At 42.4% G+C, this 20,296-nt stretch overlaps 1 protein-coding gene across 1 annotated transcript in view; it reads left to right on the top strand.

Annotated features, from left to right (window-relative positions):
* The window catches only part of grm7 (glutamate metabotropic receptor 7), a gene marked incomplete at both ends in the record, with an annotated part of 141,083 nt that overhangs the window by 107,180 nt on the left and 13,607 nt on the right, over positions 1–20,296 (top strand). Inside the window, one exon of the mRNA XM_079242852.1 lies at positions 17,785–18,031. Coding sequence (XP_079098978.1) covers positions 17,785–18,031 — 247 coding nt within the window. The remainder of the gene's footprint in view (positions 1–17,784; positions 18,032–20,296) is intronic.

The following is a 20,296-nucleotide window of genomic DNA, read 5'->3' as shown; positions in this document are numbered from 1 at the left end:
CCTGTCTGGGCCCATAAGGACCAGAGTTGGACAGCTTGATTTAAGCGATAGACTCGGCGTAGCACTGAGACTTCCTGGAAGGACTGACACATGGACACTTGTGTGACAAGCAGCAAATGAAATTTTCTGAAAACAAAAGCATAAAACCTAAAACAAAAGTTTATTTCTGATTTCAACTGCAGAAAAGTTTATCATCAGCTGTTTTTAACAAACTTATGCTTCAACTTCAATTTTTATTCAGGCTTCACTGAATTGTTTTTTATTCTAATTTGTAATTCTGTTTATTCCTCCAAAATGTCAGCTTGTATACTAGTAATTGTGATAATTGTTATTCTTATTCTGTTTAGAAGGAAGAGGGAGTGTAAAGGAAAATGCACATTGTGTGGGTGTGTTTGCTGTGATCTTTATGTGAAAAAAAAACCTTCAGGAGATAAACTCAATGAGTTTAACATCAAAGAAGCTTCCCGTTTGCTGCTTCTGGTGAGTCACATCGGAATTTTCTCTAGGAAGGATTAAAAGTGTCTATTCAGTTCTCGGGGTTCTGTTACATCACAGAACCAGATCAGAGCCGAGCCACCAGCCTCCACCATTATCTCCACCAACAGCTTCATGTCATGCTGCATTCACTGGCCCTCAGGAGTGGGAAGTCTGAACTCTGCTGCTGTTGTTTTAATTTATAAATAACAGAGAAAAGTTCAGCTGTTCCACAGTTGAGTTATTGATCCATCCATCCATCCATCCATCCGTCCATCCATCCATCCATCCATCCATCCATCCTTCCATCCATCCTCCCTTCTTTCCTTTCATCCATCCATCCATCCTTCCATCCATCCATCATTGCTTCCTTTCATCCATTCATCCATCTATCCATCCATCCTTCCATCCATCCATCCATCCATCCATCCATCTATCCATCTATCATCCATCCTTCTTTGCTTCCATCCATCTATCCATCCATCCATTCATCCATCTATCAATCCATCCTTCCTTCCTTCCATCCATCCATCCATCCATCCTTCCTTGCTTCCATCCATCCACCCATCCATCCATCCTTGCTTCCATCCATCCATCCATCCATCCATCCATCCATCCATCTATCCATCTATCCATCCATCCTTCTTTGCTTCCATCCATCCATCCATCCATCCATTCATCCATCCATCCATCGTTCCTTCCTTTCATCCATCCATCCATCCATCCATCCATCCTTCCATCTATCCATCCAGCCAGCCAGCCGGTATCTTCTTTCCAACATCCTAGATTAAAGGCTGAGAGTTTTCTTGACATCTGGCGCTGATGATCAGATGAACTCTGATGTTTCAGCAGAACTCGGATGTTTACATTCTGTTGTTCTGGACTTGATATTTGGACTACAACATCTCAGACACTTCATACACATCAACTCTCAAATCGACACTAAAACTCCTTCCTTGAATCACAATAGAGGTCATTATTATTGCCCTCATTATGCCAGTCTTCCCAGGAGTTCAGCCCAGTATCAGACTGAAAAAATGCTCATAGAAACTGTAAAAAAAAAACAAATACTACAAAAACCCCCTATGATGACAATGACCATGGGCGGAAGTGTTCCTTTGCCCGGACACGGGTCACTGGGGTCCCCCTCTGGAGCCAGGCCCGGGGTTGAGGCACAAGAGCGAGCGTCTGGTGGCCGGGCCTTTGCCCGTGGGGCCCGCGTGAGCAGAAAGAGACGGGGACCCTGGCGGTCCGATCCTGCCACCGAGACTGCCACCTCTCTGATGGGGAAGGAGCCTGAGCTTGTGCGTGAGATTGAGCAGTTCTGGCTAGATATAGTTGGACTCCTTTCAACACATGGCTTGGGCTCTGGAACCATTACCCTCGAGAGGGGCTGGACCTTCTTCTTCTCTGGTCCAGAACTGGTCCCAGATTGGAAGATTTTCTGAATGCCACAATTTTTGTAAAATGTTTATTAAAAGGACTTCAGAACTGATTTGTTTGAAATAATTGTTCGTGAAAGAGACACATCCATCCCAAACACAGCAGCAGATCTACAACAAAAAGCCTGACTTGGTCCAGTCTAGACCTCAACCTGACTGAAAGGTTGTGGTGGGAAACCCAGTTGCAAATCTGTGGCCTAAAGCAACGTTGGAAAGACGATTCCACAAAAAGACATTCTTCATGTCCATGTCCACCGTTAGAAAAACAGTTGTTTCATGGCAGCTTCAGCCTCCTGCTCAGTCGGCTAATGGAGAGCTTCTGTATCCGTGACATCCAGAACACCTGGAGACGCTAATGCGTGTAAGCATCTCATGAATAAGTCAGGTGAGGAAGATGTTCCAGCTTCTCCTCCGCTCAGAGTTGCTCGTCTTTTGATGCAGAGTACGGAGGTCACACGACGAGGACGCATTACCATCCTCGGTTTCCGCTGTGTTTCCCACAGAGAGGATTTATGGCAGCTGTTTTTTCTTCTCCTGTGTTTGTTCCTCCTCTTCTGCAGCGCTTAGTCTAAGCCCTCTGACTGTGATTAATACATCTATTGCTACTGCAAACAAAACCAGATGAATGTCCCTAAAGAAGGAAAACAGGAGAATCACCAGCGACTTTTCCTGGAAGAAGCTGCTGGATAACTGATGAGTCACCATCTGACACATCATTTCTTCCATCATATATGATCGTGACAGAAATAAATGTTTGGATCGAAATATTACATCCGTTCAACAATAACGTCCCAAACAGAAAATCTTTTTAGAGGTTTGTACGTCTGATCAGTCCAAACATTTTAACCTCTTTAAGACCAGGATTAAGAGTTCCAGATATTTTATATGACAGAAAAAGACCTGAAAAAGTGGACAGTGAGTATAAATGGTAAACGCATCACCACAGGATCCACACTGGCCCCTGAGCAAGGCCCTTAACCCCAACTGCACCATGGCTGCTCACTTCCCCAGTAAGCAGTGATTGGTCAAAATAAATGCTCTTTTTGTAGTGTTTATCCACTAGTGTTGAGTTTTTCATTTATTTGTGTCTGTCATCCACATACAAATTCACTTTATGGACCAAAACTGACTTTTATTTAACTACTTTATGACTCAGTTTTTACTTATATACTTATTTTATAACAGGTTTAATTCATCAAAACGTTTTCAGATTTACCACTGTCTTTGAATGGCCCATGTACAGTATGATGAAACTGTCAGGAGACTCTGAGCTCAACACTCTCATGTGACTGAGAAGCAGCTGTTTCCATAGAAACAGAGGTTTTTAGTATTACAGCAGCCTGGAATGAGCAGGAAAAACTGGACCGACTCGTCATCTCTTTGTGTTATTTTAACTATTTAGTTTGCATAGGCCAATAAAAGATTACATTTCCTGCCAACCTCGTATTAAACCTGTAACACAGGGTTTTTGGACATTTTTCATTTTCCAAAATAGGAATATATTCACCTTTCATTAAATAACCCCGATAGTTTTTTGTTTGTTTGTTTGTTTTTAAATGATTCATAATTTTGGTTTAATTATTGACCAAGTGAATTAATCCTTATTTACATATTCTAAGCTTTAAACTTGAAGCTGCTTTTCACATCATATCAGAACACTTCCAACACCAGGTCAACCCTTTAACACAGGTTTTTCACTTACCTGCTACCGGCTACCAGAGTGTTTACATGACATAAATAATTCTCTTTGGGCCAATTTGTCCCCTTTTCCTGAATATAAACTGGTATTTTTTAATACCAAAACCATCATTATGCTGGGGGATGGAGTCTGAATGACTCAGGGTATGATTTAACTTGTGAAAGTTGAGACACCTTTAAACGGCAACATGTGATTAAAACATGTTTGTGTCAGTTGGTTTTCCATGCTGCACTGGTGGGTCTATGTCCTCAGGAGAAAACCCACCAAATACCACAACCTTTGTGTTCTTTTCTTTGAATTTTAAAAACTCACAGCCATTCAAGCTTCAAGCTTTTTAATATACTAGCTGTGTTTCCATTACATCTAGAATTGCACTTAAAAAAAAACAATTTTTTAATAAAAAAAAAACACTAATAGAAAAACCTAAATTTGAAACAAAGGTCTCAAATATGGCTAAAAAGTTTTTACGCTCTCATGGGGTGGTTTTTCAGACATTTCTTTATGGAAACAAATTGCAAAAGTGTAATAGAAACACTTTTTTTTTTTTTTTCGCACTTACGTGTACCCCAGGCGTGATGCGGGTTCATGACTTTTTTGTTTCCAGTAAAGATGGTGCGGTGTGGAACAAACAACAGCGGATTACAGATTTTTAAAAGTGAAAGTGAGGGAGAAAAGCTTAAAAACTCGTAGTTACGTGGCTAACTTGCATGCGTCGCAATTCTGGTAAAATCTCGTCAACCAACTGGTTCAGTCTGAACCAGTTCAGGGTCATGAATGTCGACAGAATGATCTAAACTAGATGTTATATTGTTATGATCCACTGTCAGAGGCAGCTCTAGACACATGCTTTCATATACGTGTGATTATTATAGCTGCTTTGCACATTTACGTTTCAAGTGTTTGTGGTCAGAAATGAGCACCATGCATTTGCAAGCAGACATATGCGAGTCACCACTTGAATTTTACCTGGTGTCTGATTAGAAAGAAAATCAGCTGTATCGCACATCAGTAGTTAAAAAGAAGTATATGCTCAGCCTCAGGAAACTAAGATCAAGTAGTCCCCTGCCCACAGGGATGTAATTAAAAACTCTCAGCAGTGCGGATTCAGCACCCTGATGAGGCTGACAAGGCAGGTTTATTCACAAAGCACATTTTCTATACAAGACAATTCAATGTTTCAGATAAAACATCACAAGAATTATAGCTGGGTGTAGAAGAGGCAGTAAAATACATGAAAAACCTAATTAAATCTAAAGAAATTAAAAAAAAATAAAATAAAATAAAATAAAACTCTAAGAGCTGCGTGTGACAGTCTAAGGTCTAGGAGTTTGTTCCAGGAACTGAATGCAGCCTTTTCATGTTTACTCCTGACTCTGGCAATACAAAGGGAGGTGGTTCGATCCCATATCATTCAGCGTTCTGTAACAGCAGGATTGTAGGTCAGCTTTTTTGACAAACAGGAAACCAGTGTAAAGATCTGAGGACTGGAGTAACATGGTCCACTTTCTTGGGCTTAGTGAGGACTCAAGCAACAGAGCTCTTGACTATTGGGAACTGTCTGATGGACATTTTAGGGAGACATAAGGACAGTGTAACAGTAGTCTACTGTGGCTGACAAGTACATATTACGAAAACAAATTCAGGAAGAAAACGTTGCATTTCGACTCTCACAACAGAAGTGCTCAGATGTTACCAAAGTGTCTATATGCTGATGTCAATCATTTTATCAGCTGATGTTTTACAAATATTGTGCAAGACTCAGGCCAAATAAATAAATAAATAACATGTATCTTCATGTAGTTTTTCTCCCCGCCTTTATGATGTTCACATTTTCCTGTGGTACCTCTGTTCTTCTCACTGTTGTCTGTCTGTCAGGTAAAAACTGCTTCGCGGAGGACAGGTGTTGTAATGAGGACTGTAACTAGTTTGTATATGGATTTGTAATCACTTCAGGGTGTCGGGTCAGGACAGCAATTTATGTCCAGATGAATAAGAGAATGTCCAGGTCCAGGATTTGACGTTGAACTTGTCATTTATTCACAGATGCGCATTATGAATGTATCAGTATGGGTGTGGTTTCCCTACACAGAGAATAAAAGAAATACAGACTTATTAATACTGTCTACAATTACATTTCTCATGGTCAGTACAACTAAAAGTGTCCACAAGCAAATTACCATGTGACTAAAGGCCTGCCAGAAGGCCACGACTTGACTTTAATTAGCTATGAAAATGTACAACATAAATGCATAAGGATAATAATTCCTACCGGTAATCTACCCAGCATAACGCACACTTAACACAAACAATGTAGCAAGGTATCTCAACTAGAAAATAAGAGCCACAAACGTGAGTTGAGTCAATGTTAGGCCGACAGGCTGTAACTACCAAAGCTCAGTGGCTAAAGGTTAGCATCCAAAACATTCAGACATGGGTCAGTAAACAGCCACCACACTTCACAAACTTAACATATTATAGCCTTAGGACTTATAGAAAACAAGATCGAAACAAACAATGTTACTCACTTTCATTTACGCACACTATTAATATGACTGATACATCCGTGTCATGACGATACTCAGAGCCACGTCATGTACAGCAAATCACACGAGTGCTGTCGTGTGGCCACCTAGTGGCGAAACATATTAACTGCAAGTAGACGCAAATCTACTATGAAGGGAGAGCTGAACAGGTAAATAACAGTCTTTTATACAGCCGCCCCCAAATTCGCTGTGTAAATTTGACCACTAGGTATCTGTACTGTCTTCAGGCAGGGCTGGCAGCTTGATGAGACGAACAACTTGGCGAGTGTAGGTTCTGTCTTTTACCTTAACCACCGCTGTCCTCACACGTCCATCTGCGCCGGGTATGACGTTCTTCACTGTACCAACTTGCCAGAGAGCTCTTGGTGCCTGCTGGTCAACGATGAGCACTATAGTGCCTACAGCGATGTCATCCTTCTGTGTCTGCCATTTCTGCCGGGCTTGTAATGTGGGCAGAAAGTGGTGGATGTAGAGCTCCAAGAAGTGGTGAGCTAAAACTTGTGAATGGCGCCATCTCCTTCGACTTATCAGTTCAGACTCGGGATAGACCACCTGTGGAAGGGAGGAGTCCGGCCGCCCGATCAACAAGCAATTGGGTGTGACCAGGTCTGGGTCAGCGATGTCAGATGAAATATAGCCCAGAGGCCTAGAGTTGAGAATGCTCTCTACTTCAATAAGGACTGTCCTCAAATACCTCCTCTGGTACTGTCTGAGCTCCTCATGTGGTGCGGAGAGTGTTCTTTACAGACCTCACCTCTCGCTCCCACGACCCACCAAAATGCGGAGCATTGGTGGGATTGAAACGAAAGTGGATCTGTTGAGCAGCAAGCTGGTCCTTAACAGTAGGTTCCAGGGCACTGAAGGCATCATGCAACTCTTTGCTTCCTCCTTTGAAATTAGTGCCCTGATCTGAGAGAATCTCATGGGGCTTTCCTCTGCGAGCTATGAAACGTCTGAGCGGCATTAAGAATGAGTCAGTATCCATGTTTGGAAGGATGTCTAGATGAATGGCTCGCGTAGTGAGACACTTGTACAGAATTTTCAGTACGTCGACCCACCTTTACAAGCATGGGGCCAAAACAATCTACACCCGTTGAATAGAAGGCGGGTCGGAAAATTTGCAAACTGGAGGGGGGTGAATCGGCCATTCTTGGGACTTGAGGGCTGCCTCTCCATTTCCTGCAGTCGATACAGTTATGCTGGTGCTTCTTAACTGCCTCTCTGCCTCTCAGTAGCCAGTATCTCCTGCGCAGCTCTGCAAAGACACGCTCAGCTCCAGGGTGGTGCAGCTGGTTGTCATAATGCTGAATCAATAGCTTGGAGACTGGGTGAGAGGAGGATAGAAGAATGGGGTGCAGCACATCTGGGCTTAGGCTGTCACATCTGCGGAGCCTACCTCCGACACGAATTAGACCTGAAGTCTGACCATATTCAGGTGCTAGTGTGAGTACTCTGCTAGTAGCTTTACCAGATTTGAGTAGTGTCACCTCTTCAGGGAAGTCCTCCAACTGTGCATGTCTCAGAAGCACCAACTCAGCATTGTGAAAGTCATCAGCAGTGGGAGACGTGTCACTGGCCGCCCCGTGTAGAGCTTGGGTAGTAGCATCTAGAAGGTCTTGAAAGGTGTTAAACTGCTTAACATCAGGCACAGCAGGGTCTGTTGCACTTGCTGTCAAGCCACAAAACACTGTACTCCTCAGCTCCTCCGTTCCTTCACTGACTTGTCCAAGTGGTGCCTCAGGCCACTGGTCAGATGGGTGCAGAAGAAAAGAAGGCCCATGACTCCAGCGACTCTCTCCAATAAGTTGGGATAGTTTTTCCCTTTTGTGATATTGTCTGCTGGGTTAGAGGCTGAATCAATGTAGCGCCAGGCTCTGATATCTGATGATTCCTGTATCTCTGCTACTCTTGTGCCGACAAACACTTTATATCTGCAGGAGTCAGATTGGAGCCAGGTGAGTACCGTAGTGGAATCTGTCCAATATACCACCTCTTGGATCTGGATTGTGAGTTCTTTAAGCAGCACTGAAGCTAGCTGTGCTCTGGTTAATGCACCACACAACTTGAGTCAGGGTATGGATAGTTGTTTCTTTGGTGAAACTCTGGATCTGGCAGCTAGAAATGCCACTTGAACTTGTCCGTCACTACTATCACTGTGCAGATACGCTACAGAGCCATAAGCACGTTCAGATGCATTACAGAATACGTGGATAGTCTGGGTGATGGTGCTGCAGTCTGTGTTGCGCTCAATGTAGCATCTGGGCAAGGTGATACAAGACAGTTGAGGAGGTTCTTCTTCCCATGACTTCCAAGCTTGAAGCAGATCTTCAGGGAGATTGGAGTCATCCCAACCTCTGTTCTTGTCCCAAAGACGTTGCACAATGACCTTAGCTCTGGTTGTATATGGAACAATATATCCCAAAGGATCATATTGTTGGGCCAGTAGACGATAGATGTTGCGCATAGTCCTTTCAGAACGTTCACTGTGGTGCTGCTTATAGCGGAGTGTGTCTGAATTACACTGCCACAGCAGACCGAGAGTGCGCTCTTCAGGGTCAGCAGTCTGTTGGGTGAACCAGAGGGTGCTGCTCTCTGACTTCGAGTCTTTGGGCAGGTGTTCAATGACAGCTGAAATATTGCTGGCCCATTTTCTGAACTCAAATCCACCTTCCAAGAGTAACGAGTGTAGCTGGTTCACCAGCTGCTTGGCCTGATGTTCTGACTGGAGGCTCTGCAAACAGTTATCAATGTAGAAGCAGCGTTCTACTGACAGCCAAGCATCCTCTTCTGGTGCAGTGTGCCTTTGGACGTGAGTCTGGAGTGCAAAGGTGGCACAACATGGACTGCATGTCGTCCCGAATGGGAGCACTTGCCACTCATAGATGGTCTGAAAGAAGCACCCTTGCCATGAAAAGGTCTTCCTCTCAAAGCATGCAGTAACAGCATCTTACCTGTAGATGGCGGGTTTTCATTATTACCCTGAACTACTTAGCAAAAGCCTGAAGTATCCTGCTGATAAAAGGAGAATATATAACTCTAGAGAGAGAAAAAAGTCAAACAGTAATGCTTAAATGGTTTCTATATGGTCACACAGAAATAATAGGACCAACAGGGACATGTTTACTGAAGGGGGAGGGGTTCTTGTTACTCCCAGTATTTCGATCTTTTCAGAGTATGCTCAGACCACGATCATCAATAACTTTGGCAAATTTGTTGGCTGCAAGTGATTTGGAATCAGATATAGTGGGGGGGGCATGTTCTGGCCGCAGAGTCCCCCCCCCCACCCCAAGCAAATCTGTCTCCGTTGGTCCTATTATTTCTTTTTCCATATACAGACCATTTAAGCATTATTATTTGACTTTTCTTCTCTTTCTAATTTATAAATATTATTTTCGTCAGCAGGATACAGGCTTTTGCTAAGTTGTTCAGGGTATTATTACATTACTGCACGCTTTGAGACGAGGGGCTTTTTGTGGCGGGGGTGGTTCTTTCAGTATGATACTTTTCTGTGGTTTTCCCCTGACAGACAGTGGTGTGAAGAACAGAGGCTTTGGTTGGAAGTTTAAGTAACATGAGGGCAGAGAGAGAGAAACTACATTTAGGAACGTATTATTCATTTATTTATTTCTTGCAGTAGGAATTAATCTTGTATAACATTATAAAAAATATCAGCTGATTTAAATGATTGACATAATCATAATAGAAACTGATAATGTTTGAGCTCTTCTGTTGTGAGACTGAATGTGTAGCGTTTACTTCTGGATGTTGTTTTTGTTTATGCAGGATGTTTCTGTATATGAAGCGCATTTGCTCCTGTCGGCCACCGTATATTCTAGTAAATGTCAATGCATACATCCTCTGAGACGTTAGTTGTTTAATCCTCCATATGTTCTTAACAACATATTGACTTGGCATCCGTGTTAATGTGATGGTGAAATTCAGGTCTGACTCACGACTTACTGCTTGGGTTTTTGTTTTTTAATAGACATAAAAGCAAACTGAAAAACATCAAGGATTTAATTTTCATCTCTTTTTACAGTTTATCTGACTGCTAACAAATTTGTCCTAAACTGGAAGACAAAAGGAAGCTTGGAACTAGTCTTAGAGCTGGGTAAGACAGACATCTGGAGTAGGTTTTTATAGGTGTTCCTCACCCAGAATTATTCATCAAACAGGAGCGGCATCAGTAGAAGTTTTAGCTCTGCTGTTTATACCGTCCTTCTCCTTCTTCCCTCCACTTCTCTTGTGTCTTTCATCATAACCTCCTTGTTGTGACATCTCCATCCATCTTTTCCTCCTGAACTTCATAGCTTCTCCTCTTTCCTCTTCCTCCCTCTCTTCTTCTCTTCTCTCTCATTCATCATTTATACCGCAGCCGCACCACCAGCTGCTTCCCGTCTCATCCAACTTAACCTTTTCTCCTCACCATCCCACTCCGACAAACTCCCCCATCACCCTCATCACTCTCACTTCTCTTCCCTTCACACTTCCTGTTTTCATCACCGCTTCATTCCTTCACAGGACTCTAAAAAAACATTCCTGTAACTGCTGACTGCAGCTAAAGGTTGGACAACATCTGGACAGATGTCGTGTTGTAACGAGGGGGGGGGGTTTATTCCTTTTAAATAGTTTCAGGTCAACACAACCTTAGATGATGTGAATGAAGATGCTTTCATCTGAATAAAAGGAGCTCATCTTCCTCATATTTAAGACGGGAGCACACCAAAAAGTGAAATATGACATCATACAGTGACTGCCAGTAACGTGTGCTTGTCTTAAAGTCTCACGGTGTGTTCAGATCAAACGCGTTTTGAGCGTCAAGAGCGGCAGGTTTCCATGTAAAGTCTATGTGGAGGCGCGGCAAGGGGGCGTCGAGCTTTCTCACGTCGCGTTTTGAGCGTTTTGGGTGTCGGCGTTCCGCGCGGAATGCGCGTCCAAAGCCAAAGATGGGCAAAGCTGAACTTTGGCCGCTTGACGCGGTGCGTCAACCAATCAGAGCAATCAGCTCGCAGCTCCTGGAGGATTCCTGTGGTGAACCCAGACACGGGGCTGAGATGCCATTACTCCGTGCAATATTTAGGATAACCATTCCAAAAACGGAATGTTACTGATTGGCAACGTAGCAGGGTATGTTGCCTAGCACCGCTTTGTTTTTGGGGGGTGGCGGCTCTCTGATGAGTGCAGCTCTTGTTGCAGTAACAGTGACATCACTGCCCTACAACAACAACAATCTAGCTTTATTTATTAAATAAAACCATGCCATTGCTCTACTGAATCTGGTATCATTCAGACTAAGAAAAGCGCTGCCTTTCCCCTCTCTCTTTTCCGCCGCGTTTGCCGCTCGCTCCAGACAAGTGGCAAACGCGGCGGTTTAGTGATCAGCTAAACACGTTTGGTCTGAACACACCGTAAGTACACATTGCTGGTACAGTGAAGCTCTTTTAATTAATAAGTCATAAACATGGGTCAAAGATCATTCAGAGATCAGAAAGTAATATCAGTGATACCTCTCATATGTTTATGACATTGTTAAGGGGAGAAAGATCATACAGAGATCAAAAGGTCGCATCATACAGATGATCATGATGATATAAAGGTGGCACAAAGATCATACGCAGATCAAAAAGTGACATTACACAGATGATTATGACGTCATGATGGGGGAAAACTATCCAAAGGTCAAAGGATGTGTCAAAAGACAATATGACATACAAAGTTTGGACAAATATACACAAAACAAACAGTGGCATCACAAAGAATGAATTCCTAAGTACCAAATTTCTATCTGGTTTCTCTGTTTGGGTTTCGATTGCACCATAATTATTCCTTTCTATCTCGTCTTTTCCCACATCTTCTCTTCACTCTCCTCCTTCATTTGTTCTCCCTGTGAAGTCCAGCATGGTAAAGCAATAAAACTAACGAAACATACTTTAGAATCAAAGCGGAGCTTTACATCCATTAAGCCCCTCTTAGCAAAGAAAACATGTTTATCGCAAAAGCCAGACCATCACTCTGCTAGCATGATGCTGCATAAGACAAGGTGGGAATAAAATGTGCAGAACTGGGAAAAAGCAGGTCAGCAATGATGTGGAGTGTTTACCAAAGAAAGAAGAACATCTAAAGATAAAAAAAAGTTTTTCAGTTTACTCATCTGCTTAAAGTGACATGTTGGAGGTGAGGAGGAGGATTCAGACTGAGGAGCAGCTTCAATGTTTACAGGGTTTCTCTCAGGTTGTCTTCATGTGGCTGTAATTAGACCTTCACTCGGAGGAAACGTACGCCTCAGCTGGTTCTTTCCTCTTTAATCCTCCTCCACCTGTTCAAGAGGTCCCAGTTATCTTCACCAGTCTTTAAAGGCTTCAGATTCACTCGTTTTTAGAAAAAAAAATCTGTCATGGAAAATTCAGACTTCTTCAATATTAATGAAAAATAAAAAATAAGTGTTGACTTGAAAACAGATTTGATTTGACAAATAAAAGTTGTATATGCATCCTATTTCCTGACTGAGAAATAACCTCAGTTTTCAATTAGAGTCATGCTGAAATGGAAATATTTGAATTCCTTTAGCTGCTGTATAATCTGTGATTTTCTACAGAATCTGAGATTATTTTAGTTAAAGCACATAAGAGGCAGAAAATGGTTGGTTGGATTGATGGATGGATGGATGGATGGATGGATGGATGGTTGGATGGATGGATGGATGGATGGATGGATGGATGGATGGATGGATGGATGGTTGGATGGATGGATGGTTGGTTGGTTGGATGGATGGATGGATGGTTGGTTGGTTGGATGGATGGATGGATGGATGAATAGATGGATGGTTAGATGGATGGATGGATGGATGGATGGATGGATGGATAGATGGATGAATAGATGGATGGATGGATGGATGGAGCAGTAACAAAATAAAAAAAATAGAACAAATATGGCATCGCTGATGTGTGAGTTTCAGTGACTGTAAAGGTACTAAGCCTAAACTTAAAGCGCCTGAAGTGCTGCTTGCATGAACTCTAAATGACGCGTTTGATCGCTAAGACTAGTCTCGTCCAATATTGTCAATGCCAAACACTGATTCATTTTACCTTTTATTGTCCACCATGTGTATCATGAAACCAATCAATTCACGATGATTGTCAGTATATTGTCCATAGATGATGGAAGAAAACAATGGACATGCATGACAATGAACGGTCAAAAAGCTGTGTTCACCTTCGTACAAGCAACACCTATCATCTGCACAAAAGTTCCTACTTAAATAGGTTGTGACCATAAATATACAGTGCTGCCACCTAGTGCTCAAACAATATATACAAGTCTTCATAAAAAAATGGCTCCTATAGTGACATATTTTGGTTGAACATAAATATGGGCTTATTGGTCCTTTGTTTCCATAGCAACAGTAAATTTGGCTAATTCAGGTATGGATATTTACATGTTTCCACATAAATGTTCAGTAACAGACTGATTCATGGACACAATTATAAGACCACCGCAACAGAACCCAAATAACCATATTGCAAAACAATATTCTATAAGAGACAGGATCATGCAGTGAAGGTATGATTTAGCAGTATCAGAGATAAAAGTCCTGATCCTTCCAGCTGAAGGTTTGTCATGGTTCATCATGCAAGGTACAACAGAGAATGTTGTAAACTGTTTTATTATATCGAGCACACTGTTCAAAGTAATTATTAAATGTACTTGCTATTCTTGTGGGATTACTACCCAAGAAATTAGTAATAGATTAATGATTATAGATTAATGAAAGTTTATTTTCATAGTTTTTGTCTTTTTTATGTTTTTATGTCTAAAATCTTGTTTAATACTGATCAAATCAGACTTTGATGATGATTTTAAATTTTTAACAGCTTTTTAAACAAAGGTTAATTATTTTTTCTCTATTTGATCACCTGGCTTTTTATTCTCAGGAGCAAACGTTTATTTTCCCTGTGAGCAGCATCTTTACCTCCTACTTGTCTTCCATATCATCTCCTCTGTTTGTTCTGACTCTCGAGGTAAAAATATCCTCATTATCTTCATCCCTCTTCTCTTTTTTTGCTCGGATTTCCCACTAAATCCACTCTTGCCATTGTTCTTTGCCTCAGACGTCCAGCTGGGCTGCAGTCTTTTTGTTTTTCTACATAATTGTAGAAATGGTATTGTCTCAGCTGCTCCTCCTGCTTGGATCACACATCAATGGGTTGGTTGAGTCAATGATGGGAGTGGATCTGATCCAGGAGCAGTTTGCTGCAGTGTTTTCTCCTCACTCAGGGACCCCAACACATCTCTAATTAACAGGGTTTGGTTCTTCGCTCCCACTGAGACCATTTAACTCACAAACTGCTCAAACAGATAAGGAGTGATGTAAAGGGGAGAAAACATGCTCTGATTCTTTGAAATCAAATGAGATAAAAGTTGGAGCTAACGTTGACCTGTCCTTCCTAAAACTTCCTGATGGGTGGAGGAAAGAAACAAACAGTCTGGGTGAAGCAGCAGTTTGATCAGACCTCAGTCTGTTTCCATCAATTCATTTCCCCACGTGGGACTCTGGTCCTGCAGAAGTTGAAGCACAGGTGTGGTTCTGATTTACCTCAACGTCACTCCCAAACCTTTTTTATTATTTATGTTATAAATCACTTCTTTCATACAGCAAGCACCGTCGATGAAGGAAACTGTCCAACCATAAACTACCGGTCAAGCTTCTCAGTTCCTACAAATACAGGAGGAAACAAACATTTTGTTAATGAACTAGTGGAACAAAGTCAGAAAAAACTTCATTCTGATGGATTTGTCATGGCAAGATAAGTTCAACATAGGTTGTAGAATGCCTCATTAAGTTCGTGTTATCAAACAGAAAGATATACCTGGGCCCTGCAATGGACTGGCCACCTGCCCAATCTGTACTCTACCTCTCGCCGAATGGTTGCTGGGAAAGGCTCCAGCTTCCCACGACCCTGAACCGGACAAAGTGCTTCTGGTTGCATGTCAGCTATATACAACTCAATTCTTTCCCAGCAATTTCTGGAGGTATTGCTCAGCTATATGCATCAAGTGAATGATATTTAAGCCTCTTGAAGACTGACCAAATTACACCATTGACACAGGAGGTGGACAAAAATATTCATCCATCTGCGTTGAGCATAAATGGGCATTTAGACGTTGCATTGAGGATGCCAGATCTTTAGTGGTTGTTACTGTGAGATTAGTATCAGAATTATTGTAGTACCAAATATTTTCATAAAAAGGCCAACATGTGACATTGTTACAGGGTTTTGGGCCGTTTCTACCAGTTTCTAGTTTTTAAGCCTCACAATTAGGAGAATGGTCAGGAAGACCCATTTATCAACTGCCTGTTTTTGTGCAAGTTGTGCAGATCTGCTATTTCAGAAACTGATGTATCAGATATGATGAATGAGGTATTAAAAGATAAAACCCAACAGATTAAGTATAGGGTGCTATTAAAGTTCAAATGGAGGGGAAGGCCCAAAACTTTTGGTACTATAGTGTATATTTAGGAAAAGCAGCAGCTTCTGAACTTCACCCCAGGCTTGGAAATATGGCATTCTCTTTCCCGACCTGAATTCCTTCTTGCTTCTGCGAGTGTTTAGCCTGCTGGTCCTCATACAATATTCATATAGCTTATTCTTGAAAAGCAATTAATAATCAGATAAATGCTTGAACTGACCCTCTGGAGCTGGCCTGGTGAAGGTGTTTCATTAAACTGGAAGGAAAGATGCAGAAATGATCCTGTGTTGATCCATCAGACAGATTTATGTACCCGCCTGTTTGGAAAGGAGCTGCTCAGCCTGCTTTCTGAAGCTCAGTGTTGTTCTGCTGAAAGACTAAATGTAAATGAGAGAAAATCTGTGATGTAGAGGGCGCCTTGTTTTTCTTCATGACTGCTGTCAGATATAAAGTGCAGCTGCCAGAGGAACAGACTGCACCAACCTGAGGAAGTCCTTTAATATTAATCCACTTGCAGTGTGTTTCTATCAGAGCGAGGCTCGCTGACATTTTGCCCTCCTTCCAGATAATCACAGCTTCTTTAAAACAACAGCCGCTGACCACAGCTTCAGCTTAAGAAGATAAATGATCCACTTAACCTGCCTGTGGTCCAGTTCTGGAGTCTCACATAACCTTTGTGGTCCGATAACAGAACCACCAGATCAGGTCGTTCTGATTCTGCCATTTCCTCTGCTTATCTCCGTCTGACTCTCTCTGGATTAAAGTCTCATTTACAGACTTCAGACACACACTCTGACCATCACACACACACACACATTTCAGTTCAGCTCAGTTTCATTTATACAGCTACAGTTCAGCTACAGTAAAGGCATCTGAAGAGAGTTTTACAGACATAGAAAATTCAATCCAGTTCACTGGAGTCCAATTATAATCCAGTTAACACAAATCCATAAAATTATCCACATTTATAACTGTGTTCATATAATCAGTTCATAGGAATAATTACCTGGCCTAACTCATGTAAATGAAGTTAGACAAACAAAAACTGCCTAATTGTACAAGAAAGTAATTTAATGGAATGGAAAAATGTCCAACAGCGAATAAAAATTTTCATCCACTTAGTGTGTTTTCTAGCGAACACTGCATAAGTAGTCTGTTTAAAAAGAAAACAGTTTGAATAAATATCAGTAAAAAAAAAATAAATAGACAGGTAAGTGATAACATGGGGACATAATTCAATTTACCTAGATTTTGTCTGACACTTCAGATTGCTCTGCTCTTTTGCTGCCATCTGTCCAGGATGGTTTGAGATCTCACATGCTTTCGCTATATATTGACAAAGTGATTAAAATTATGGAAAGACTGAATTGTGTTGTATCAACATGACTGAGTCTAACAGGTGCTAAATTGATGCTGTTCGTGAAAATCCAGGGATTCTCTCTGAATTATTCACAATTTGAAGAATATTTTTGCCTTTTCACTTTCTGTGATCATGTCATGTCAGGACATCAGGCACCAGACAAGAGTCCATCTAATCATTTCTGTATGTCCGCCCTGCTTCTTTCTGAAACCACACATCTTCCTTCCCCTCACCCCCTCGGCCTCTTCTGACTCCTCTCCATAAATGGCATCCATCAGCCTGTGACAGCAGGACCATAACACATAAATACAGTGGGCCTGCACTCTGTGAAAGCCACTCTGGGAATCCCATTACGGCACTGCCGGGCCTCTTTATGCATTCATCTCGGGCCCATACCAGCGCTCTATTGGGTTCAGAGGGCCACAGCTTCAGATGCAAGGCCAATATACACAGCACATAAAACATTAATAGTGAGGATCGGCCAGCTGCTGCAGTTCTCATCTGCAGGTGAGGGTCGAGAATACATAAGATAATAAGAAACAATTCCTCACCCTCTCATAAAAAATGTCCAGACTTTGATTCTTTAACAGATCTCTGAGGTTCTGTTACATCTCTGACATGACTGAATCACTACCTCGTAATACTAGAACACCATCTTCTAATTCTGAGGGGTTTTTTTTTGGTTCATTGCGTAAAGTCTTACTCTTGATGAAGTCCAGCGATAAGAAGCAGAGAAAAGATGTTCCTTATTGTTTTACCATCATCCAGGTAACAAATGTGTTCTTTCTGCCCCCTCAGCTCTACATTCAGACCACCACGCTAACCATCTCCATGAACCTGAGCGCATCTGTCGCTCTTGGGATGCTCTACATGCCCAAAGTCTACGTCATCATCTTCCATCCAGAGCTCAACGTGCAGAAGAGGAAACGATCTTTCAAGGCCGTTGTCACCGCCGCCACCATGTCGACCCGCCTCTCTCAAAAGTCCAGCGACCGGCCCAACGGAGAGGCCAAGACGGAGCTTTGTGAGAATGTGGACCCAAACAGTGAGTACTGACGACAATGGAGAAAACCACTATGTTCATGTCTGACTGGTAAAACCTGTAAAATTCCTGCTGGAACTTGTGAAAATATGTGGGAAAGTGGGGAAAAAAAGTTCCTCAAATCAACAGCAGCATAAAACTTTTACGGAGAATCTTTTTTCCTGAACGGAAACAGAAACGGTCTGAGAAACTTCCACCTCACTAATGTCAGCAAGAATCAAAGTTCTCTGATTCTTCTGAATGAAGATCCACTGTATCTTGATGAGAACATAAACTTCTCTGATGTTTAAAAATGCAGAGTGGAGGATTTAGCACCACCTTCTGGTGAGCCTGCAGCTTACTTTAGAAAACTATTGCATTCACTTGGAGGACAGAAATAAAAAATAAGTTTTATCTTTCCTAATAAAAGATATAAGAATGATTTCTTTTTGACTCACAGGGAAATTTGTTTTCTGAGGAGGCATTCACACCATCATCGTTTGGTCGACCTAAATCAAACCCTGGTCCTGTACCACTGATAGCATGATTAGTTTGGTGTAATGTGAATGTTCTTTTGCAATCTCATGCAGACCAAAGAGGCAAACCAAGTCTTCTTCAAATAGGCATTTTGTTTGGCTTAAAAGTGGGGGCTATCACACTCCATCCTCACTTGTGAACAAGACCCCAAGATACTTGAACTCCTATACCTGGGGCCGGACTTAATTCCTGACCTAAAGCGGTGTCCGCCTTTCAGGTGCTGATCTTCATCCCAACCACTTCTTATCATTCAAGCGAGAGGTGGAGATGATGACCAGATGAAACCAACAGAAACACATGCACTGCAAAAAGCATAAACCCAATACTGAGATCACCACACCAGATCCCTCATGGCTGTGCCTACAAATTCTGTCCATAAGAGTTATACAGAATCTGTGATAAAGGTTATCCTTGGAGAGTCCAACCCTCACTGGAAATGACTCTGAGTTACTGCTGGCAATGTAGACCAAGCTCTGACATTAGACAGTCTTACAAGGACTGGGTAGCCCATACAATGGGTTGTACCCTGAATACTCCTGGAGCAATCTCCCAATCATGCCCCTCCAGGTCTCACTGTCATTGCCAATGTGAGCATTGAAGTCCCCCACACAAACAATAGGGTGGATACTTTGAGCTGCTGTTCTGTACATAAGCACAAACAGCAGTCAAGACCTATCAGCCTACAGCAGAGGGAAGCTCCCCTTTTGTCCACCGGAGTGAACCCCAAGATACTGGCACCAACATAAAGGTCCATCGTGGAGAGGAACAAGCTGAACTAGAAGGTGAAGCTCTTAGTTTACCATTTGATCTACATTCTTACTCACACCAAGGTATTAAGTATACCCACACCTGTTTGGTGCCTCTCATTAGAACCAACTTCAGAGTGGAAGAGTGTCCTGCCCTTTTTGACGACACTGGTTCCAGAGGCAAGCTATGCATTGAGATGAGTCCAACTGGCTGGAATTGTGCGACCTCAAGTACCATCTCCAAATCCCTAGAGATAGTTTTTGCAGCTGAGAATGAGATCACCAGGGTCCCTGCCTTCGGCTGCCGCCCAGCTCACAGTGCACCCGACCCCATATACAGCACTTCCTGCGGGTAGTGAGCCCGCAGGAGTGGGGCCCATGTTATCCTTTCAAGCTAAGCCTGACTGCATCCCATGGGCAAAGATGCTTGTCTTTGTGCCACCACACCCAGACCTGGCTCCAGAGGGTGCCAGAGGGAAACCTGGATCCAGTGTTTTTAGTCATCATGGGAGTCTTTCAGGTGCACTTAGTCTGATCCCATCCCCTAAAAGCCTGTTTGCCATGGGTGATTTTACAAGGGGCTTAGCCTCCGACAACATTGCTCCGAGGACACACAAACCCCACATCCACGATAAAATGGCAGGTAAGGAAGGTACAATATCGCCTATGGCAAGTTTTTATTCATTCATTATCCTAACCACTTAGTCTGATTAAGGGTCGCGGGGAAGCGGGAGCCTATCCCAGCAGTCTTTGGCCAGGGTACACCCTGGACAGCTCGCATGGCAAGTGTTATTTCCCAAATTTAAAAACATGAGTGATGCAAAGTTTCTCAGCAGGAATACTAGTCCAGTATAGTCCACAGGACCGCTCTGGTGTGAATGCGCCCTGAGTTCAGTAAATGCTATTGTTATCAGTTTGATGACTTTGTAGTTGCTCAGACCTGTGGTACTGTAGAAACCCAATGACCCCCTTCACACCGCAGGAAAAGGAGGACAACTCCAATAAA

Source organism: Telmatherina bonti (assembly GCF_933228915.1).
Source record: "Telmatherina bonti genome assembly, chromosome: 6".
In the NCBI taxonomy this organism is placed as follows: Eukaryota; Metazoa; Chordata; class Actinopteri; order Atheriniformes; family Telmatherinidae; genus Telmatherina; species Telmatherina bonti.
The sequence above is the reverse complement of the archived record's forward strand: the minus strand, read 5'-3'. Positions and strand labels throughout refer to the sequence as shown.